The following is a 24,731-nucleotide window of genomic DNA, read 5'->3' as shown; positions in this document are numbered from 1 at the left end:
TCACAGGTATGAGAGAAACTGGAGAGGGGGAATCATTTCTAGCTACAGAGGAAGCAGACTCCGTGGTCCAGGCCCCCATGACTGTGGGCTTTGCTTCCACTTACATCACTTGTTTTACTGATACGAACACCTGCCCAGGGAAAATTGGAATCAAGCTTTCCTCGTATATTAAAGCCTCTGCGTACATTAATGGTGAAGATATAAGACATCATAGTAAGGGTGGTGCCAGTAATATGGTGCCGATTTTCTAAATATCACTAATGCAAACAAAATTAGACAAAATTGACATTGATTTTAATTAAATTCCTTCCTAATGTGCTTCAGTATTTTAATTGTTATTTTAGTTAAATCTCTACTTGGGTTTCTCTAATCTAAGAGTCTAATCATTAACGTAGGGATTTACAAGCATAAAATATGTTATTGAATATGTCAATCTCGTATAGATGATGCTTCCCATGCTTTACCTACATTTAACTGAACTGACATAGTGGAGTAACCTGTAGGCTAAAAACATTTCTAGACTTATATGGCACTGCATTGCATGGCTCCAGACATCTAACCAATGTTACTGAATAGAAACGATCTATGGTAAAGATTCCCAGACTTAGTAGAGGTTAATAAATTGTGCTGAATTAAAGATTCCTCAGAGAGATCTAAGTGAAAAGATGAATTTGTGCGTACTTGGCCTGAGGTTACAAACCAATAAAATGATAATTAGATAAAGCACTAATTTTTAAACTGCTGGTTCTGCTTTGGATTATTTGATTTTTTTCAGCACAGCTTGTTTCCTATAGCTTCTCTACTTGGTATCATGGTACAGGTATTGGACCTATTATCCGGAATCATCGGCTTTCCGGATAACGGGTCTTTCTGTAATTTGGATCTTCACACCTTAAGATTACTAGAAAATCATGTAAACATTAAATAACCCCAATAGTCTGGTTCTGCTTCCAATAAGGATTAATTATATCTTAGTTGGGATCAAGTACAAGCAACCGTTTTCTTACTACAGAGAAAAAGGAAATAATTTTTAAAATTTTGAATTATTTGATTATAATGTAGTCTATGGGAGATGGCCTTTCCGTAATTCGGAACATTCTGGATAATGGGTTTCCGGATAACGGATCCCATACCTGTATAAGAAATTAACTTCAACCAGGAACTTTATTACACCCTAATTTTTACGTTGGATAAAGAATGTATAGTAATTATTAAACAGAATTGAGATTTAATTGTGATTAAAATTCTTGATATTCCAGCTGGGCAGGTTGCAGGCACATTTTTATTTTCTAAAACAAATGAACGTATTAATGCTCATTTACTCTGCTTGTAGGAGCAACAACTGAACTAGATTGCAATGTTGCCTTGCTATCCCCCCAAATGAGACTCTTCTACTGACAGGACCATCTATGTCCTCTCTGACCTTTTAACACTTCACTTGTGTGAAGTATTGGTAGCTCACATAGATAATAGGTAACCCACCACTTGGAATGGCAGGCGTTCACAATTGACCCTATCGTTGGCTGAGGTTTTCTACACTCTATTACAGGTCTGCATCCTCCTCCTCTTTTCAGGCAGAAATCAGTTGGCCACTAGAAGAATGTTTGTTATCTATCTATGTACCTATCTATTTATATACATACACATATGCCTGTACTAATTCTGTCTCATTTGATGGGGAATCCAGGCAATTACTGGCAGCATGACATAGCCCCACCCTTGATGGCACCACTTCCCCTTAACATCATCATCCCACCCCAGTGTCACTAACTCTGATCAGGATGTTCCCCTTCGAGGGAGCCTATATCCACCACAGAAGTAAGCTCTTTTTGTTTTGTACGGTAGACTGTGCACCAAATCAGAAAAAGTTTAGAAACCTTTACAATACCCAACTACAGAGCCCAATTATAGAATACCCAGTTGCAAAACTTGCAAGACCCAGATTCTAGTTATACAGTTGGATGTACAATATATACAGTATAACTGCAAAGTATTGCAGTTCCTGATAAACTAAGCTGCTTAGCCCACCAAACTTTGCCATTTAGCAATCATTACAGTTACCTTATTGGATTTATTTAATGTTTAAATGATTTTAAGTGGACATTAAAGTATGGTGGTCAAAATTTTGGAAAGACACCTAATCCAGAAAACTCCAGATCCCAAGTATTCCTGATAATTGAAGTTTACAGAATTTCTAGCCATATACATTTTAAGGCTGTAGTTCTCAGAAAGCAATATGCCCTTATTTCTTTCATAAGGATATGTATACTAAAGTCCCAATTACATCAAATCAATATCTCATATACAATAAAAGATGAATGTGACATCCAGTAAAACATGATTTATTAATGAGCAGTTCCCTGTTTTCTGTTTTTTATTATTATTTTACTATACATTCTTGAGAATGCAGATCAGCATAGGCCATGAAAAGCTCAAGGAAGCATAGCTGCTTACAAGAACAGTGAATAGTGGCTAGTGATGTGTTCTATGTTTGTAATTTGCTTACCGGTACATATCTTATTATTAAGCCTTATTAAGACTCCAGGAAAAGGTTCTTCAGAATAATATTTTTTTTTTGTCTAATATTTATTAGACATAAATTGAAATCTTGGGAAGCTGTTGCAAAAACACACTAGCAAGGCCCTTTGTGTGGCATGGAGAACTTACATATAACACATATCTGTTCAAGCTTATATGCCCTTTGCTGGAAACTTACAGTAAGAGAAAAGAGGTACAATGGTTTGCAATAAGACCTTTCTGCATCAGGGCAGAGACACATAGTTCCTAACTGTTTCCTGGGTGCAATGGAGCAAGCATTGTGGTCTACATTTGCCAACAGCAAACAGGGAGTATGTGCTATTTGTACTGCAGTCCTGTCTCGTTCTTGTTATTTAGGATGACCCTTTGACCTTTGATACCAGGGTCTAATATCACTTTATTATATCACTACTAAAATATCTCCTACCCAACTAGCTTTAGGTTTGCCTATATGGGGGACCAATTGGAAACTTGTTACCATAATATATGTCCCTTTATGTCAACGAAACCTGTCAACAGCGGGTGTCTCCATCATCCGGAATATGTTATTGACCATAGGGATCATACTAGAAACATGTAACATGAATCCAGTAACAGCAAGTAAGAACCCCCGCTGCTCCTGGGTGTCTACTTACCCATGGACATGCTGGCTAGTGGATCCACTAGGGGTGGTGGGGGCTTTGGTGCCGATGCATACTGCATGTTTTTGGTTGGTTAATACTATGTTTTATTGGTTGGTTCCCCCTGTCCATCTAATGTTTCCCTTTCTGATTGTCGCCTATATCCTATAAATCCTGCTCTCTCCCACTGCAACTTGCTCATGCTGGCCTCTGGTTAGTTAGATCCTGCTCAAGCCTGTGTTCATTTGCTATCTGGTTTTAAACTCCTGCTGACATTGATTCTGGTTGTCTGTCATGACCTGAACTCTCCTTGACTCTTGGTTATGAAATTGCTGCCCTCTTATCTGGAGTTTTTTTTAATCTGGGGCATCCATAAAGAATGGGGTTGACAGGGGGTTCCCTGTTACACAGAAGAATAGCCCTCACTAGTAGTGATGGATGAATGTGACCTGTTTTGCTTCATTGAAAATTCACAAAACGGCAACAAATTTGGCAAATGCATTGAAGTCTACGAGTGCCACTTTTTTTCACCCGTTGGAGTCTAAGGGTGTTTTTTTTTTTTGCAGCAAAACCTCATCAATACCTACTAGCTGTCTCCCAGGGTTCCTAGTTAACTCAATGTTATCCAGCATCAGTGAGAGACAAGTACCTCAAACACTTAATTTAATATGATCGTCATCTGTTGAAGTCCAGTTGAATCTGTAGAGTTCCACACTGGGTTTAGTATGGAATATTACACTGGACTTGTGGAGCATTTCTAACCAAGGCGAACTGTATATTCCAAAAACTCCAGTATGGAGAAATGCATGTCTGTTAAAATTTAGTACCTGTTTTAAGGTACACATGATTGTTTCTGCAGCTCTCTCTTCTCTGTCTTGTTTGTGATCTGTGGCCGCTGGCTGTCCTTAGTGATTGATGGGCTGCAGCAAACAGGTGTATTTTATGTAATTATATGAATAAAACAGGTAACATTTTCTATTTGAACACAAGACAAATTGATGGGATGAAACTGGAAATTTTACATATATTGTTACGTTTAATTAATTGTTTAATATAGCTATGTTTGTATTTATACCATTTATTAGCACATGAGTATTTATCTATGGAAACATATGAAGATATGTAAACTTTCTTGTAATTTGTTGTATATAGGTTTGTAGCCTTGTTTCTAATTGCTTTGTGATTGGATGTAGCCTAATTTTGCATCGTTTGATCAAGGGTGGTTTAAAGCGTACATATATACATGATTGTTCACAAATTGGTGCCCCTGAGAGAACTAGAGTGTAAGATGGCCTGAGACTGCTAAACTTTGAAGGAGATTGCAAACAAGACGGAGACGATAAAGCTGCAGAAACAATCGTGTACCTGAAAACAGGTCTAGAAATTGTTAACATTACAAAGTGTTTCTATTTAGTGATAGCAACCTATATCTGAATTTAAAAAAAAATATTTAGATCCTCTTTAATGACAATAAAGAGCAGTGAAAGACTCCTAACCAAAATGTTCACCTCTCTAAAGATTTTCCCATTTTTTGGGAGGCACCACGGATGGTTCCTTAAATAGTGAAGGAAAAATTGCCTTTCCAAGTCTATTGCTCTAGCAGCCGTTGGTAGAGTTGGCTTTGATCATTGTTTACTATTGTTTACTATTGCATGGATCAGTCGCATGACTCAGGCTTGAGATAAGCAGAGTATGTGGGATCTGGTAGTCTTGGACTGGGTTAAACAACCACCAGTACAGATCAATAAGGCAAATGTTCACATTTGCAATACAACATTGGCAAGAAATACTTTAGTGCAATATATCACACTTCAAAACCTATAACACCTACAAACTTTCTATAGTATTGCTTTATTTGACCATTTGGAATGCTGGGTGGTCTCTACAGTATATTTCGATTAATAATGTCTATGTGCTATGTTCATTATTTTAGTATAATATGCTTTTTGAACAAATCAGTATAAGCGGATTACGCATTACCACCTTTGTGTTCATTATTTCAGTGTTCAAGACTGGTACTATATTGGGTTGTTTGAGTTAGTCCTTTTGGACAACTGTTGTTTCTTCAAATGCATTCTACATAGGTGCAATTATTGTTTAGCCAGAAGTGCCCTCTATTTACTTTGAATTCTAAATCCCACTTTGGGCCAAAACTCAAAAATGATCTCTAAGTATACAGGGTGTAAGAATATTGTCTTGCCCCAGAACAAAACAAAATAAATCTTTCTTTCAGTAACCCCCTTTTGCAATTCTTTTGTACCAAAAGCAAAGGTTACCAAAATACTTCAAACTTCACATGGGAAAATAAAACAAGCAGAATTCACCTTGGTCAAAAAACAAGACTAGTTTCAAACAGGGTCAGAAGAAAACCCATGTATTGATGGATATTTAAAGCACTTTCAGAAGGTGTAGCAACTGTGATCTGTGATCCCTGTTACTCATCTTGGATAGGCACAGAACAGAATTCTGATGTCTACTTCTAAATTGCTGAACAAGTCATTCCTTCCTACCATTTTTGTGTTATCGCCATAGCAACTGCAGTTGCGCAGTTACGACATTACGATGACAAACGTGAGCCATTTCATACCATTACTTGCTGCTATTGTTCTAAATTGCAAAAAGGAAGGCAGAGCAGGAGATAATGTAAATGGCTGAAACAAATATTTGTTACTTATGACACAAATATACAGTTATGTACTTCCAGTATAGTGGGGATAACCAATCAACAGTAGTTTTCAAACATTTTTTTACACCTTTCCGTGGCACTCTATATTAAAGTTTCCACCAAATTACTGCCACTTGTTTTATGCAGCATGATTATTATGTGATCCATGAATCAGCATGAATATATTAACCCAGTTTTCACTAATTTATCTTCATAATAGTTTTTACTAGTAACATACTAACGAAAGGAATCCCTAGAGTATTTCTAAGTACTTGGTGTTACAGCACAATATAAAAACATATTTAAGATACACTTTACAAATAATTTGGCTACTCTATTACCATATACCTATTGTATCAGTTAACTGCTTTATTGTATAGCAAAACATGCCTTATATAGGCAGATAGTGTTCTGTGATTTCACTGATTTGAATCACACTGAAGATATCTCAGTCTGCATGGGTCCAAACCACGAGAATGCTTTATTTAAATTTACACCATCCATCTGCATACATGTCAGCTCATAATGTGGATATAGTGCATTGGGTCTCACCTTTGGGAAATCTGGAAAAAAGATAGGATTCAGCACTGAGGCAGACAAACCTGCCTTTACTGGAAGAACAAGTAATATAGTAGCATTTCGCCATTCTTAATGTGTCCCTTTTATAAAAGTAACCACAGTCAGCAGCCTGCAGGTGAGCTATGAAATTACTCAAGGCTCTTCCGTGTGATCTTAGAATCAGTTCATACAGTGATATTGCTCTTGGTTTGGCTATAAAAACCCCTACCATGCATCTACAAACTGTTGCCAAACCATTCCTTTTTAATATTTTTTTAAACCAGCATAATTTAACAAATTATTAAACAATAAAGAATTGGGAGTTGTAGTCGAGAATATAATGTTGTTTTTGAACAGTCCAGCTGTCATGGGTCTGTGATTACTGATGAGTGAAACTGGTGCATTTTACTTTGCTGAAAAATTCACAAACCACAGAAAAATGTATGAAATTTCACCAAGAATTTGTCAAATGCAATGGAATCAACAGTAAGGCAAGTACAAATGCAGTTCAGATGGTTTTAGCTCTGCAATAGGTTACACATTTCCCTATCAAGTTAGAGAAGCTCCTTTCCACTATGCTACAAATATTCTTCATAGAAAAAATAAAAATGCTCCCATATTACCAATTTATTTTTCAAAACATGGCACTAGGACAGCTTCTTAGACAGAGAGAGTACTGTGGAGAGTTTTAATCTGATTGGTTGATGTGAAAGGCAATAAGAATGTTTGTTTTTCTGGTGAAACAGAACACACGGTGGACTTCAAGCATGGATTTGCAACACAGTTTTTTCAATTTTATTTCAACTTGTATCTTCTATTGTTTTCTCACACATCGATTGAATGAGTTGCCATTGCTGAAACACTGAGGGATAAATTGTTTTTTGAAAAGCGACTCTTAACATTGTGTTTGTAAGTATTAAGGCGGTAGGGGGAGCACTGTGGTGGACCATTACCTGATACATGTGTAAGGGATGTGAAAATCTTAGACACCCTTACACTTTACAGACAGGCACATCCCTAGTAATATGAACACCTTAGGGTCCTTATGGGGACCTTGTGCTTATGTAACCCCTGCAGTTCACACAGTGTACACCAGATGGCACTGTGCCAGAGTATAAAAGGTTTAGGAACCATGTGCTCTGGGTCCATTGCTTTAGCCCAACCAAGCAGGCTGGAAGGGAATGGTGTCAGGGCCCGAAGGCTCTGTTGTAGTGTGGACCAAGGAGGAGACAACAACACAAAGTTCGCGGTACAAAAGGATTTATCAGGAGAATAGTCGTAATCAGGCAAATGGTCAATACAGGCAGCAAGGATCAGAATCGTTAAACAAGCAGAAGTCGGTACACGGAAAATCAGAATAACAAGAAATCGCACCCAGGAACTATACGAGATAGACCTATAATTGGGCAAGGACAGAAAGGGCAATTGAGAATAAATAGTCCAAGGTTGGCGCCAAAACTTGACGCGGTGACGTCATGACGCCGACGCCGGCGTCCTCACGTTGACGTTGGCGTCCATTCCGTCGCCGGCGACCAATCCTGGGGCGACACGTTCCTGACGCAGTCATATTACGACCAGGAAGAACCGCATGGTGGAGCAGGAGGTCGCCATCTTGGATGTCCCGTGGGGTAAGTTCCTCACTTTCCATTACAGTACCCCCCTCCTTAGGGGGGGCCTCAGGACCACCGAGGCTAGGGGAAGAAGGAAAAAGTCTGTGGAACTTACAAACCAGGACAGGTGCATGTACGTCCGAGCTTCTCACCCAAGAACACTCCTCTGGACCGAACCCCTTCCACTCGATAAGATATTGAAGAATGCCCCTAGAAATACGAGAGTCCAAGATTCTTTTGACTTCGAATTCCTTATGATCGTCAACCAAAACAGGAGCTGGAGAGGAAGAAGAAGAGGGGCAAGACACAGCAGGTTTAAGCAGAGAAACATGAAAAACATTGGGTATCCGCAGCTCAGGAGGAAGTTGAAGACGAACAGCCACAGGGTTGATGATTTCGATTATAGGGAAGGGGCCGATGAATTAAGGACCAAGCTTGGGTGTAGGAATCTTGAGACGAATGTTGCGTGTGGAAAGAAAAACTTTATCACCAGGAATATATGGAGGGGAAGAAATCCTTCTTTTATCAGCAAATTTTTTCTGCACCAAGGAACTTTTCTCTAAGTTTGCCGCAGTAGCATGCCAAATAGCCAACATGTGAGCAGCTTGGTCATTGGCCGCAGGCACATTGGTAAGAAGAAGATCCTGGGAAAAAGCCAAAGGATTGAGACCATAAACACAGAAGAAAGGAGATTTCTGGGAAGAAGAATGCAGAGCGTTGTTGTGGGCAAATTCAGCCCAGGGAAGAAGATCCGACCAATCATCCTGGCACAGGGACACATGACAATGAAGAAACTGTTCCAAGGCCTGATTGACCCGTTCTGCGGCTCCATTAGACTGTGGGTGGTAGGCAGAAGAAAATTGAAGAGAGATGTTAAGAGCTTTGCAAAGAGATCTCCAGAACTTGGAAATAAACTGGGAACCCCGATCAGACACAATCTCGGCAGGAAAACCATGGAGACAAAATATATGTTTGATGAAAAGTTTAGAGAGTTCGGGAGCAGAAGGCAGTTTCCGAAGAGGCGTGAAGTGAGCCATTTTGCTGAATCTGTCGATCACCACCCAGATGACAGTGTGACCAGACGAAACAGGGAGATCGACAATGAAATCCATCGCCAAGTGAGTCCAAGGTCGAGATGGAATGGGAAGTGGTAAGAGAAAACCCTTGGGGGGGAATGTCCGGACTTGGAAACAGCACAAGTGGAACAGGACAAAACAAAGTCTTTGACATCTTTCCTTAGAGTCGGCCACCAGACCAAACGAGACAAGAGCTCGGTTGTCTTCTTAATCCCTGGATGACCGGCCTGTTTGGAACTGTGAGATTGGGATAAAATGGCATGACGAAATTCCGGAGGAACAAAGGCAACACCAAGAGGAGTCTCTACAGGAGCCGAAGACTGAGCAGAAAGTAACTGAGAGGCACAGGAGGGAAACAAGGCAGCAATAATCTTGGTAGAGGGCACAATGGGTACAGGATCTTCGGGGCAGGAATCTTCAGGAGCAAAGCTTCTGGACAGAGCATCAGCCTTCCTGTTTCTGGAGCCAGGACGAAAGGTGATAATAAAATTAAAGCGAGAAAGGAATGTGCCCACCTGGCTTGCCGGGGATTGAGGCGCTTGAGGGATTGAATAAATTCAAGGTTTTTGTGGTCAGTAAAGATTGTCACTGGAATAGAAGAACCTTCAAGCAGATGTCTCCATTCTTCCAAGGCCAACTTAACGGCAAGTAGCTCCCGATTGCCAACATCGTAGTTCTGCTCTGGAGAAGAAAATGTTTTGGAGAAAAAAGCACAAGGGTGGAGTTTACCGTCAGAGGAAGATCTTTGAGACAGAACTGCTCCAGCTCCTACATCAGAGGCATCAACTTCAATGAAGAAGGGTTGTAGAGGTTCAGGGTGTCTAAGAATTGGAGCAGAAGAAAAGGCTTCTTTGAGGGTCTTGAAGGCTTCGAGAGCTTGAGGGGGCCAGAGTTGAGGTTTATTCCCTTTACGGATTAGAGCAAGAATTGGATGGATTTTGGAAGAAAAGTTTTTGATAAATTGTCTATAATAGTTGGCGAAGCCAATAAATCTCTGAACTGCCTTGATGCTGGTAGGAAGGGGCCAATCCAAAATTGCAGAAACTTTGGCAGGATCCATCTTAAAACCTTGTGGAGAAATGATGTAGCCAAGAAAAGGAATGGAAGAAACTTCGAAGGTGCATTTTTCCAATTTGGCGAAGAGATTATTTTTCCTCAACCTGGAAAGAACTTCACGCACTTGGCAACGATGATCAAAAAGGTTTTTCGAAAAAATAAGAATGTCGTCTAGGTACACGACCACACACTGTCCCAAAAGATCACGAAAAATGTCATTGACTAATTCTTGGAAGACGGCAGGAGCATTGCAAAGACCGAATGGCATGACGAGATACTCGTAATGGCCATCGCGAGTATTGAAAGCGGTCTTCCATTCATCTCCCTCACGGATCCGAATTAGATTGTAGGCCCCACGTAGATCCAGCTTAGTAAAGAAACTAGCCCCCTTGAGCTGATCAAAAAGTTCAGAGATGAGAGGAAGAGGATATCTGTTCTTTACGGTGATCTTATTCAACCCCCTGTAGTCAATGCAGGGCCGCAAACTACCGTCTTTCTTTTCAACAAAGAAGAACCCTGCTCCAACAGGGGAGGTGGAAGGACGAATGAAACCTCTTTGAAGATTCTCCTGGATATATGACTTCATAGCAGAAGTTTCGGAGGGAGAAAGCGGATAAGTGCGGCCACGGGGAGGCATAGAGCCGGGTAAAAGTTCAATAGGGCAATCATAGGGACGATGAGGTGGGAGAGTTTCAGCGGACTTCTTATCAAAGACATCGGCAAAGGCTTGGTACACAGGAGGGAGAGAAGAACTTGAAGACACTGAAGAAACTTTGACAACAGGAACAGCAGGTAAACAGTTGTGTACACAAAATGGACTCCAACGGGAAACATGTGAGATGGACCAGTCAATGACCGGATTATGAACACACAGCCAAGGCAATCCCGGGACAACAGGTGTAGAAGGGCAATCGAAAAGAAGAAAAGACAGTCTTTCCAAATGCATAGTGCCCACCTTGAAGGAAAGTTCCTGGGTAGACTGCGAGATGATGGCAGAAGAAAGAGGACGATCATCAATCGCCAGGACTCGAAGAGGGGTTGCCAAGGGTTGGAGCGGAATGGCATGGTTATCAGCAAAGGCTCGATCCATGAAGTTGCCTGCAGCACCAGAATCGAGGAAGGCCTGAGAAGAGATCTTCTTGGAGCCGAACTGGATTTGAACAGGAAGGAGAAAACGTTGATCAGAGGAATGGGGAGGATGAAAAATTCCACCCAGGTAAGTCTCCCCAATCTTACCTAGGTTCTGGAGTTTCCCGGCTTCACTGGGCATTCATGGGCGAAGTGGGCTTTTCCCCCACAGTAGAGACATAACCCAGCAGCCCTTCTCCGGAGCTTCTCCTGTTCGGAAAGACGTGCCCGTCCAATCTGCATTGGTTCTTCAGGAGGTAAAGAAGAAGTAGCAGATGCCGCAGGAGGCGGAGAAAGAAGGTTGGAAGCCGGACTGGAGAGTAAGGGTCTTTGGAAGCGTGGAGCCAGGGTGGGTTGGAACCTGGAAAACTTCCTAGCGCGTTCCCTGTCAAGTTCGACTTGGAACTCCCTTTGTCTGGTGTCAACTTTCACAGCCAACGCAACAAGATCTTCCCAGCAAGAAGGAATCTCCCGTGATACAAGATCATTCTTGATGCACATTGCCAGGCCGTTGTAGAAGGCAGCATGGTAACCATCATTATTCCAAGAAGTTTCAGCCACAAGAGTGCGGAATTCGATGGCGTATTCCGGAACAGAACGAGTCCCTTGCTGCAGCTGAAATAAACGAGCTGAGGCAGAGGTAGCCCGACCAGGAGCATCGAACACCGTGCAAAGGTCATGGATGAAGGCCTTGGCATCGTCAATAACCGGATCCTCCTTCTCCCAAAGAGGAGAAGCCCACTCCAGAGCTTTCCCTTGCAGGCGGGTGATGATATAGCCCACCTTCGCTCGCTCCGAGACAAACTGACCTGGAAGCAGGGTGAATTGGATCTCACACTGGTTAATGAAACCACGGCATGATTCCGGATCACCGCTGTACAGAGGAGGTGCAGGGATGCGAGGCTCGGACACCTGGAGCGGAGTAGCAGGAACAGGCAGAGGAACTGGAACCACTGGAGACAAGGCAGACAATTTCTCCAGAATTGCTTCTAGTGCCTGGCCGAAGTGGGTTTGTTGGGCTTCGTAGGTCTGCATGCGAGAAGCCAATCCACGAACAGCTCTGCCGACATCAGTAGGAACTGGAGGCTCCTCAGAAGGGTCCATGGCCCAATTATACTGTCAGGGCCCGAAGGCTCTGTTGTAGTGTGGACCAAGGAGGAGACAACAACACAAAGTTCGCGGTACAAAAGGATTTATCAGGAGAATAGTCGTAATCAGGCAAATGGTCAATACAGGCAGCAAGGATCAGAATCGTTAAACAAGCAGAAGTCGGTACACGGAAAATCAGAATAACAAGAAATCGCACCCAGGAACTATGAGAGATAGACCTATAATTGGGCAAGGACAGAAAGGGCAATTGAGAATAAATAGTCCAAGGTTGGCGGCAAAACTTGACGCGGTGACGTCATGACGCCGACGCCGGCGTCCTCACGTTGGTGTCCTGACGCCGACGCACATTCTGACGCCGGCGTCCATTCCGTCGCCAGCGACCAATCCTGGGGCGACACGTTCCTGACGCAGTCATATAACGACCAGGAAGAACCGCATGGTGGAGCAGGAGGTCGCCATCTTGGATGTCCCGTGGGGTAAGTTCCTCACTTTCCATTACAAATGGGTAGTGCTGACCCTAGGCGCCTTGGCCCTAGTAATTAGACAGCTATACTCGTTTTATAGATCACTCTAGGAGTGATAGAGAGGTTATTTAGTTGAGCCAGAACTAGGGGTAGGCAGAAGAGGCAGCTGCCTAGGGCGCAACAATTGGGGGTGCTGGGCAGGTACCTCTTCACCCTATCACTATACCGGTCTCACCTGTAATTCAGCTTGTGCACTTTGTGAGTCGCGTTACTGCCTGTTTCCGCATGCACGTGAACAGCGTTACTCTGCATGCCTGCGCGATGGCTTTACCGCGCATGCGCGTGAGACAAGGGAAAGGGAGAAGGTGAGCTGGCTGGCTGGGCTGCCTAGGGCACCTGGCCCTTCGGGCATGTCTCTGAGTTATATCATTGGTGATACACTATGGGAGTTTTCTCTTTCTCTTTTAAAAGGAGAATTCAACCCATAATAAAAAAAAACCCTCCCCCTACCCTGCCGGACAAATGCCCCTCATTTTTTACTCACCCCGTCCTTGCACAGTTCACGGCAGCCATCTTCTTCTCCGGTAATCTTTGTGTCTTGACGGCATGTTGCCCATGAACTCTGAGGCCAGAATCTGCACGGAGGAGTGAGTAAAAAATTATGGGTAAAAAATTTCATTTTATAGTGGGCTGGTGGGGGAGCTGTTTGGACCTCTGTGTTCTTGAAATGCCAGGGCCTATTTTGAATTCCAGTCCAGACCTGTGTAGCAGGTAATAGCAAGTAACATCTATCTGGCCACAAATGAAAATTCTAAAAACAAGTCCTTGACCTTACATTGCTCTGTGAGTAGACCTTCAGTAATCATCTTACCTGATCCCACTTCTGGAGGTAATCACATTATAGTCAGTCTCTATGTTTCTAAAATCTTGTCAATCACATTTGCTTGCGGAATATCAAAATAGTTTCACTTTAGGGGAGTAGAGCCAACGGACACTATTTAAGGTATACAAAATTCTCCTGCTACTCAAAATTTATAAAATTACAAAATGTTATGATTATGAATGATGTATTTTGAATACATTTTGTATTTTTTTTTTTTAGCAATTTTGAGTAGCAAGATTTTTTAAATATCTTGTATTATCTAATATAACCCAACAAACTCTGGTCTTAGAGTGCTCACATCTAGCCACCGGATCTTTCTGTCTATGGCTAAGTAAGTTTCTGTTAGCATAGACAGGTGAATGAAGATGGCCATACACATAAACCTCTGGCAGTGCCACATTAAACAAATGAGTGGATCCAGGTGAAATCTATGGGCATCAGGGGAATCATTTCATGACACGGGGGAGTCATGAAAAACAACACTGAAGAAAAGTGTTCCTTGCCTTGATTATCTAATGGCAGCCTATAAATGTGTACATATTGGCACCTTTAGGTTAAACAATATAATGCAGTTTAAACCAAATGCTGCATCAAAAATTGCACAGGTTTTTTTAAGCTTCTTTGAAGCTTATTTAAGTTTTATCAAATTAAAATTATGAAAAAGGTACTTTATTGTGTATTTTATATAAAGACAATGCTTTTTCTCATATTCAACAAACATGTTATTGTAGCAACATTTATCTCATTTAATGATGGTTCTTCAAACACATCCATTTGGCACCATAGAATTTTTTGCACAACACCAGGTACTGTACATGCATCACGCTCACGCATATATTTTTATATATTGCCGACATCTTTCCTGAGATCTTCCCTGTTTAAAGAAGTATTTTGTAGCAACTCAAAGTACCTGTTACATTCTTTGTTTCTGTGCTGAGCTAAACAAAAGCTGGAGATTATGGAAGACTAATCATTTTCGTTCAATACTGTTCACGTTCAGTACACTTCATGGCTTTCAGTGAATGTATGATGTTGAATGCGTCACACAGTGTCATCTCAGCAACTTTTTTTTAAAACAGTAGCAGTCATTAATATTATCTTTTTCTTATCCTATAACCCATCAGAGTGCAGTTATGTATGTAGTAGGGTTAAGCTCAAGGGCATTGCTATAAAAATGCAAATGTCGTCATTTAGAAAATCGCACACAAAAGTGAATTCCGTCAGCAGTTATAAAAAACAAACTTTGATACATTTGAAGGAAAAATGATAAATCCTAGTGTAAATCGATAAACAATACAGGTAGTGGTAGATTAATGGGGCAATTTTGAGAAGTTGTGCTTTGACGTACATTTGATGGATGATTGCAATTTGTGCTTTTCTTGGCCTGATGATGATCACCATTTTCGCACCATTTCTCCTGCTCAGCCACAGTGACCTTGCTTCTCCTAGCCTAAACATGTAGAAGCAACAGATTGTTCATTATCACTGTACAATAGAGAATGCTCATTGATAACCACGTTATTGCACAAACCCGATGTCTCTTGGCTGCAACACTGATAAAAAAATATAAAGGACCCTTTGTGAGGTCTAATGATCTTATCATGAGGTCTTTGGTCAAGAGTCTTGGCACCAAAGGAGATCTGGAAAAAGCAGCATTGGTGGCATATGGGTAAATACTTATTAAGTGCTTATGAATATGAAAAATATTTATAATATGCACCCTAATGAATAACACAATATTTCTTTATGACTCACAGTATGTGCAGCTGAGTTCATGTGACCAAGTTTAGAAACACTTTTATTTCAATTAACATAATTGAACTAGGTTACTTAAGAATTTATAGAACATACAGTATATGTGCTACAAAATATTTTTTCTTTCCTTCTGCCTTAAAATCCTATAATACCTCATTATTTTTTTTAAGATTCCTTTACAGGTGTAAGAATACATCAGTATAACCCAAAGTAGGGCTTGTCGTGGGATGATGAGTGCTGTAGCCCAAAAAAACCTGGAGGGACTTACAAAAAAGGTAATGCTATTTATGTTTATTTATAAATTAACTTCCAATGCATAGTCATAATCAGTGGTATTATACACTAAATTATGTTACAAATACTAATAACTACATTCTTTGTAACTGCAAAAATATATTGCTTATTACCGTAATCTTTCCTTAACACTGTATTTTAAAGGTATTTAGGTAATTACAGATATTTATTAAAAAAATACCATATGTATCAGCCTTGGTAGAGTCTATTTAGTAAATGTATAGGAAATACTACATTATTTTGTATACAGTAGTATATAAAATGTATTATATAATGTTAATGTGTTGTATAATGTTAATGGAAAGCAGCTTCAATACTGGCAGTGATATGTACAGCATTGACCTGGACTCACCAGATAGCCCAATATCAACAGCCCACTTTCATAACAGTTTGATGGTAAGTTATATAGGCTTTTGGTGAAAATAAGAAAGTGCAAATGAGAGTTTTATCTACAATAGAGCACCCTAGGTCCTTGGCCTAATGGAAGATGTTCTGGTGCTTCGGCTTGAGCATGCTCAGTTTTCTCTTCTCACCATCTCCCTCCCACTTCTTCCTCCTCTCTTCATTGTTGTAATCTGAGCCAAGAACTAGAGTAAGCAGGAGAGACTCAGGCAGGAAATTGTCACAAAAAGATAATATGGCAGCTGCCATTCTAAACAAACAGACAGCTTTTAGAGCTGTTTACTCAGGTATGGTAAAGCATTCTACAGCATAAATATAGTGTTCTAACTTGCACTATTGTGGCTGTTCTATTGGCAATAAACTGGTCGGTAGCTTTCCATCTCCTTTAAATATGAGTTAGGAAAGCATGTGGCCTGAAATTTTTAAGAAAGGCAGGCAAAAGGGGCCGAGTGAACTTTATCTGCCATGAAATTAAATATGTCTGTATTTCTTTGCCTACATGCTTCAAATAAAATAACCATTGAAAAAGATCATTCCATTTATGGTTATTAATAACAAATCAGCCAAGATTTCAAAATATTTCTTTTCTGCAGAGAAGCAAGACCTCTTGTCCCTGTCAAACCAACAGAATGTATGTTTATACAAAAATTTTAGAATGAATGGACAGAATTAGGCACATGCCATAAAAGAAACTTGTATTCATAGTTGAAACAGAGTACATATTGGTGGAAAGCTGTGTTTACACGTACATATCTGCTTGATTGTTGTTGGTTACAGCTGGCGAAGGCTTACTTTTCAATCCCTCAGTTCCTCCTCTAGATGTGTCAAGAAACAACAGTCTTGGAGTCAATAAGGACATCAGTATTCTTTTGTACTCCTTGCGGAAGTTTTGATTTAGCACACCATATATAACAGCATTGAGACAACTGTTAAAATAGGCCATGAAATAGCTTAAAACAAACAGCCATTCTGGAATCTTTGGTGCCACATGAAACGGATTAATGGCCACAGCAAGGCCGATAAAGTTTAAGGGGGCCCAGCAAACTGCAAAAAGTACAAAGACCACAAACATGGTCAAGAAATTTCTCAAGTCTGTTTGTGTCAACTTTTGCTTGAAGTCTTGTCTAACTCTGTGTTTGACTTGGATCACTAAAACCCATATTCTTAAGTAACAGAATGTCACAACACTAAGAGGGACTATAAAATGCACCACCACTACTGTTATGGTGTATGAGGAACTCACTGTCTGCGCAAATGTGCAAGAAAAAATCCTGGGGTCATACTGTAGTGATCCAACAAAAAAGTTTGGCACGATTGCAATTATAGTTAGTATCCATGTCAGGCCAAGGTAGCACCAGGTGCTTCTTTGATTATAAAGCTTGTCATATCTCAGGCTGTGGCAGATGTAGCAATACCTGTTGATAGCTATGGCTGTTATGTTGAAGACTGATCCAATAACGCTGAGTCCCATCAGGAAGCCACTGATCTGACAATGGATATTTCCAAGCGTCCACCCATTCTGGAAAATAGCTATGAGAATTACCGGATAGGGATACACAGCAACAACCAGATCGGCAATAGACAAACTGACAACAAAGAGATTTCCTGCAAAGAAGAACATAAAAAGTTTTAAACCCCACAAACAGGCATGAAAACAAAACCTTGTATATGTTTAGTAGTAAGTCCCATATATAAGTCTCAGATACGTTATCATTTACTTAACTAATTACCCCTTATCTTCATCCAGTCAAAGTACAGAAGTGGAGTGAACTTGGATCGGGTTGATTACTACATAGGCACAAAAGCACAAAAAATTATCACTGCCAACTCCACTAGTAAAGTAGTAAAGTGCCAAAAGTTTGTTTTAAGCCTCAAATTGCTCTGGTGCCAGTTTGCAGGATGATAATGCCAGTTCTGTCACTTTTAACTGTATCACTTCCAACAAAATTGAAGGTGACGGGTGACAATTCCTGCCACTTTTACAAGCAGTGTTCAAAAAAGTCCTGTGTGTCATTACTCAGGGGCAGATTTATCAAGGGTTGAATTTCAAATAAAGAAAACATCAACCCAAATGTATTAAAAAAATGTAAGGTTTTTTTTCCAGATGAATAGGCTGTTTTCATTCGAATTCGACTCATACAAATCGAAGTAACATCGGATTCGATTGGATTCAAAGTTTTTTCTAAAAAAACTTTGATTTTTCAAAGTCCACCAATTGACTCCAAGTGAAGGTCCCCCATAGGCTAAAACAGTAATTCGGCATTTTTTAGATGGCAAATGGTCGAAGTCAAATTTTTAAATAGACAGTACATGATAAATTTCGATATTCAAAAAAATCAGAAGATGTTCTTGTAGTTTATCTAATTATCACGATTATTAAACCAGATTGTGTAAAGGTGTAATTACTAATCAGCAATTAAACCAATGAAGAAAAAGTAGTGACCCCACACTATCTGTTTTTCAATTTCTATTTCAAAATCTATTTTGAATTTTCGAAATCAAATCGAATTTGGACTATAGTGGAAGTACACAAAAAATAGCTTGAAATTTTTTTTTTTTTCATTCAAATTTTGGTTTTGACCCTTGATAAATCTGCCCTTCAGTGTCTCTCCTCCAATTATGGCAGTGACGGCAACAACAAGTTTTCTGTTTCTTATTAAAATTTAAATGTATCATGATTAAAAGGATGCTGAGAGCAAAGGTTTTCACAGGCGTTAAGAATTAGAGAGAGAGTGAATTAGAAGTGTCTGTTTTCTGGCTATAAGATAGTTTGTTTACAGACGGGTCAAGTCATGTCAATTACTGCTTTTGGCTTCTGCAGCTGGAAGACTTTTTGACAGCTGTGCTACAGAATTTTTCTTTTTCTTTGAAACGTCAGTGCCTAAAGAAGCCTTTCACATACACATGTGAGATACAGATGGAAATGTCTGTGGGTGAAAGCCCATAGCACTACACTTGTCAATTACTCTCCCACAACAGTATAACTGTTTGTTCTGAGCAGTTCATGTTTAATGCACTATTGACTATTAGAGGTGGGTATGTAATAAATCACACAATTACTTATATTCTAACAATATTAACATCCATTATAAAAGGTTTCCATAAATATCAACTTGGTCTAGAAAAATAGCTGCCCAAGTTTAGCCACCCTGGGTGTGTGTGAGTATCTACAACACTGGTATCATGCAAATAAAGATTTCACAAAGTGTTTATTTTATATGAGCAAAGGTTTTCTTTTTAATACACTAGCAAATGTCTCTCCATTTTTTTACACGTATCTGCTGATTTTAAGGGTTTGTGTGTGTAGGTGATTAAATACATTTGAACTGGCAGCAATACAAGAAATGCTTCTGCGGATAACTCTCTTCATCTGTGATACAGGGGTTTAAATGTCACCGCAATATTACTGCCAAGTGCTGGTGGAACTTATATTTATAATAGCATATACTTTTACTTACAATACAATAGCCTGAGCCACTAAAGCAAGTTGTGTTGAATCCTTAGTATTAATAGTAGTACATTTCAAATGGCAGAAGACAGTGGTGTAACTAGACCCCTAAGGGCCCTGGTACGGAAATTTAAAACTTGGCCCCCTACCCCCCCCCCACGCATTGGGCTGGAATACAGCATTACTGGGTTGGGAGAGCAAGTAGTAGGGGGAGGATTAGCATCCCAGAGACTATTATCCCACTGTTACTATAGGCACCATCTCTCCCTACTATACCTGCTATCCCACAGTCACACTCCCTTCCCAGAGACTATTTTCCACTGTTACTGTAGACACCATCTCTCCCTACTATACCTGCTATCCCACAGTTACACTCCCTTCCCAGAGACTATTATCCCACCGTTACTATAGGCACCATCTCTCCCTACTATACCTGCTATCCCACAGTCACACTCCCTTCCCAGGGACTATTATCCACTGTTACTATAGGCACCATCTCTCCCTACTATACCTGCTATCCCACAGTCACACTCCCTTCCCAGAGACTATTATCCCTCTGTTACTATAGATACCATCTCTCCCTACTATACCTGCTATCCCTGCTATCACACTCCCTTCCCAGAGACTATTATCCCACTGTTACTATAGGCACCATCTCTCCCTACTATACCTGCTATCCCACAGTCACACTCCCTTCCCAGAGACTATTATCCCACTGTTACTATAGGCACCATCTCTCCCTACTATACCTGCTATCCCACAGTCACACTCCCTTCCCAGAGACTATTATCCCACTGTTACTATAGGCACCATCTCTCCCTACTATACCTGCTATCCCACAGTTACACTCCCTTCCCAGAGACTATTATCCCACCGTTACTATAGGCACCATCTCTCCCTACTAGACCTGCTATCCCACAGTCACACTCCCTTCCCAGAGACTATTATCCCACTGTTACTATAGGCACCATCTCTCCTTACTATACCTGCTATCCCACAGTCACACTCCCTTCCCAGAGACTATTATCCCTCTGTTACTATAGACACCATCTCTCCCTACTATACCTACTATCCCACAGTCACACTCCCTTCCGAGAGACTATCATCCCACTGCTACTATAGGCACCATCTCTCCCTACTATACCTACTATCCAACAGTCACACTCCCTTCCCAGAGGCCATTTTCTAATCACTACTGCTACTGTGAGGAGGTGTTTGGAGAGCTCTGTGGAGTTGTGGCTTTTCCTAGGCCCGGCTGGGTCTGGGGGTTAGTATTGAAGACACTTCTGCTTTGTTTTTATTGCCTTTCCCCACTCCATGGGGAAGAAGGAGATGATGCCTGCAAGTTATTCAGTGAAGACCCGTTTGGGCAGTAGCAGGAGGGCTACTGATCCTAATATAGAGGTGACCGTGGAACGCACAACAAAGGGTAAGGTTTCCTGCTCCATTAAAGGAAAGAAAAAGAAAAGAAAAAGCTATTCCAGAAGCGGCATGGAGAGTGACTCTGACTCTGTGGAACTGGAGGCTGGTGTTGGAGTGACTGCAGGGAGCTGCGGAGCTACAACAGAGGCAAGCCAGGAGGAGAGAGTGGAGTCTGATGGCTGCAAGATGGCTGCTGACAGTGAGGAGCCTAGGAGCAGTGTGGCCCTGGAGGTTGCAGAAAGTGCTCTGACCAACCAGGAGATGGCTACAGACAACATGGAGCCTGAGTGCAGTATGGCCCTAGAGGTTGCAGAAAGTGCTCTGGGTGACCTGGAAATGGCGGCTGCCAGTGAGAAACATGGAAACCGTGTGGCCCTGGACACTGAGCAGGTAATGACTGTGACCCCCATGGGGAAAGTAGAAGTGAGTGAAGGGAATGTTCCCAAAGTGAGTGAGACTGTGATACAGTATGACACTATTATTAAAGCATTGGAGGACTTGAGGAGTTTGGAAGATAAACAAAACTGTTTAAACAGAGACATTGATAATCTGATAGATGAACTGCAGTCGCTGAAAGGAGAGAGGAGAAACCAGGCTTTACGGGAGTTGACTTTCCTTGATAAGGATTTGAAGGAGACAGAGACTTACATTAAAGACATTCTGAATGTTATTGAGCCATGGAAGGAGCTTTATGGAAACCTGCAGAGGTTTAAGGAGATGCAGGAAGGCAAAGTGACTGCTGAGACTCTGCTTAAAGTTACTGAACTGCTTAATGAAACAGAGGGTTCAAAAACTGTTGCTGAATGAAGCAGTGCTACAGACATTGCACAATATAATAGTGTTGGAAATAATCCTGATAACCATACTGATAATGTGTGTGCAGCTGCTGTGAGTGCTGGGGGCAGTGAGGTGCAGGTGGATGCAATTAATGCAATTAATACAATGCATGTGAGTGATGAGGCTGCTTTGGCTGAAGGGGGAGTGAGTGCAATAAATGCTGTGAGTGCTGGGGGCAGTGTGGAGCAAGTTGCAGAGAGAGGTGCAGCTGAGGTGCATGTGGTTGATGCAATGCAAGTGAGTGGGGGAGGGGAGGGAAAAAATGGTGTTTATTCTGCTGGGGAGAGCAATGTGCAAGGTGGGAGTGAGAGGGATGCTGGAGATAATGTTTGGGAAGGGAGGAGGTTCTTCGCACGTGAGAGGGAAGATGACTCTGATGATCAGATTGATAAGAGAATAAATGTAGTTAAAATTAAGTGGGAGAATGAGAGAGACGATTTCCCGGGGCGCAGGTTTGTTGCCAGAAACATAATTTAACAGTTGTTGGATTTCACCCCACAAGATATTTATGCTCTAACAAGTGTCACAGATATTGAATTTGATGTCAGTTTTAAATTATCCCAAGGGTTAGAGGAATTCTGGAGGAGGTATCATCTGAAGAAAGAGGCCAAGGAGTGGGAGGGGTTTAGGGTAATACCTGTCTCCAAACCTGAAACTAAAGTAGTGACTATAATGATGAAGAATGAGACGGTACATGAGCAGGACGTCCTCATATGGCTCAGGCGCCCCTGGTGCGACTGTTTGATGAGGAGGGTTTCTGGACGGGGGGATATAAAGTCCAAGTTAAACTGCATGTAGAGAAAAATGTTCAGAGTCATCTCCCAAATTCGTTTTTCATTGGGAAAACAAGGGGTGTCTGCTTCTATGTGGGTCAGCCCAGACTATGCTATAAATGTGGGTCCAACAGGCATTATGCCATGAAATGTAATGTACAGAAATGTGCTTTGTGTGGGGAGACTGGGCACCCGAGCAAAGAATGTGTCCAGGCAATAAAATGTAACCTGTGCATGAAGTCAGGCCATGCTTATAGATCATGCCCCGAAGCCTGGCGCAACATTCAGCGAACTTGTCCCAATTTGGCACAGGAGATGAGCACCCCAATGCCAGGGGAGAACCTGCCACAGACTGAGACAAGGAGGGAGGAGAGAGCAGAAGGGGTAAGAGAAACAGCTAGAGGGCCCCAAACAGAGGTGAGAGGGAAGGAGGCAGAGAAAGATGGAAGGAAGAGTGACACAGGGAAGAGTGAAAAGACAAAGGTACTGATGTCCCATGAGAAGGGGAGACGAAGGGATGAGTGGAAAGTGGTGGGCAGCAAATCAAAGAAGAAAGTTAAAGAGAATAAGTGCCCTGGTGTAATTACCATTGAAACTGAAAATAGGTTTGTTTTGCCAGGGGGGAAATCATGGGGGGAATTGGCAGAGGAAGAAGAGGCGAGAATAGAGGAAACACCTGAGAAAAGGAAAAGTCTCCCTTCTGTTATTTCCAGTAGGAAAAAGAGTAAGAGGGAAGAGATTTCTGAATCCCAGGAGGCAGATTGGGAGTCCCTTGAGGAGGAGGAGGAGGAGGAGGAGGAGGAAGGAGGGATTGTGAGCCATGAGACAGGTATAAGGATTCAGGTGAAAAGATCAGGAGGCAAAAGTTCTGACAAGTCTTTAAATAAGAAACATAAAGATGGCTCCTGATATGCATTTTATGAACATAACCAAAATGTTAAATCTTGTTTATGGGCTGATGGCGGAAACATGATGCTTTGTAGGAATGTTTATTTTCCTTTTTGATGTATTATTGATTTATTGCTTACTTCTGATCTGATTGAAATGTAATTGTATTTCTTTTGTAATTGTTTAATATTTTAATAAAATTCTCTCCCTTCTATACCTGCTATCCCACATAGAGATGCAAATGGGATTCTCATGGTGTGGGTAGCAGGGCTGTTGCTGGAAAATGCAGTGTGCAAGGTGCAACTAATGAATGGGATTTGCACAGTAAATAAACCAGGGCTGCAGATTCACAGGGCGACAGTACCAAGGTTTCATATGAAAATTTGGGCAAACGTGAATTATCGGCCAGTTGAGGGTTATGGGGGTGAGGGGGTTCAAGGAGTACAGAAGAGAAAATGATTTACAAGGTACCAGGACTACAATAGGACTGGGATTCTCAGGGCGCAGTCGGGAAAAGTTATGGGCAGGGAGTAAATAGCAGAAATGCAGTTGGATTCATAGAGATGCTGCTGGGGAATGGGGATCTGGAAGGCAGGAGTAGCAAAAATCCACAGGCTAATATGAAAAGGCAACCCCTAGCAGCACCGGCATACCCAGATTTGTGCATCTTCACTGACTTTGCCTGTTAGGGCCACTGGGAGGGGGCTGAGAGGTCCCTGGTCCGGTGGGTACAAATACCTGTGCAGTGAAAAGTACATTTGCGTACCCTACCTCCCGCTCTCCTCTACGAAGTCTGTGGCTCACTGATAGAAAGGGGTCATACTGTCCAACACAGCCTGTATCCCTGGATTATGTGCAAGCAGCGCGTCAACGCGATGCTCTGATCCTCTTCCGGGACTCCTGTTTCTGCAGACACAGACAGACTGCAGCAGACGGGGCTTCCTTTCCCTCGCCGGGCCACTTCCACTTCAAAGGCCCAGCCAGCACAAAAAAGAGCCTGCCAAGCCAGCACAAAATAAAAAGGCAAAAAAAAAAACAAAAAAAGTCAGTGGCTCCTGCGGGCCCTGAGGGGGAGCGGGACATGGTGCAACTGCACCTCCTGCTCCCCCGGTAGTTATGCCACTGGCAGAAGAACATTCAGTATTGATAACCAGCTAAATAACTTTAATAGTGGAAGCCCGAAACAAGCTTTCCAGCCTGATTT

General features: G+C 41.6%; 1 protein-coding gene across 1 annotated transcript in view; it reads right to left on the bottom strand.

Moving 5' to 3' along the window:
- Window positions 1–6,345: 6,345 nt before the first annotated feature.
- Window positions 6,346–24,731, bottom strand: part of mtnr1c.S (melatonin receptor type 1C S homeolog) — an 84,435-nt gene continuing 66,049 nt past the window's right edge. The window contains 4 exon segments of the mRNA NM_001087919.1: window positions 6,346–6,386; window positions 13,370–13,460; window positions 15,057–15,158; window positions 16,909–17,764. Coding sequence (NP_001081388.1) covers window positions 6,372–6,386; window positions 13,370–13,460; window positions 15,057–15,158; window positions 16,909–17,764 — 1,064 coding nt within the window. The 3' untranslated portion in view covers window positions 6,346–6,371.

The sequence above is a fragment of the Xenopus laevis genome, chromosome 8S (assembly GCF_017654675.1).
Source record: "Xenopus laevis strain J_2021 chromosome 8S, Xenopus_laevis_v10.1, whole genome shotgun sequence".
NCBI classification, from domain to species: Eukaryota; Metazoa; Chordata; class Amphibia; order Anura; family Pipidae; genus Xenopus; species Xenopus laevis.
Note: the sequence above shows the minus strand (reverse complement) of the source record. Positions and strands in the feature narration are given on the sequence as shown.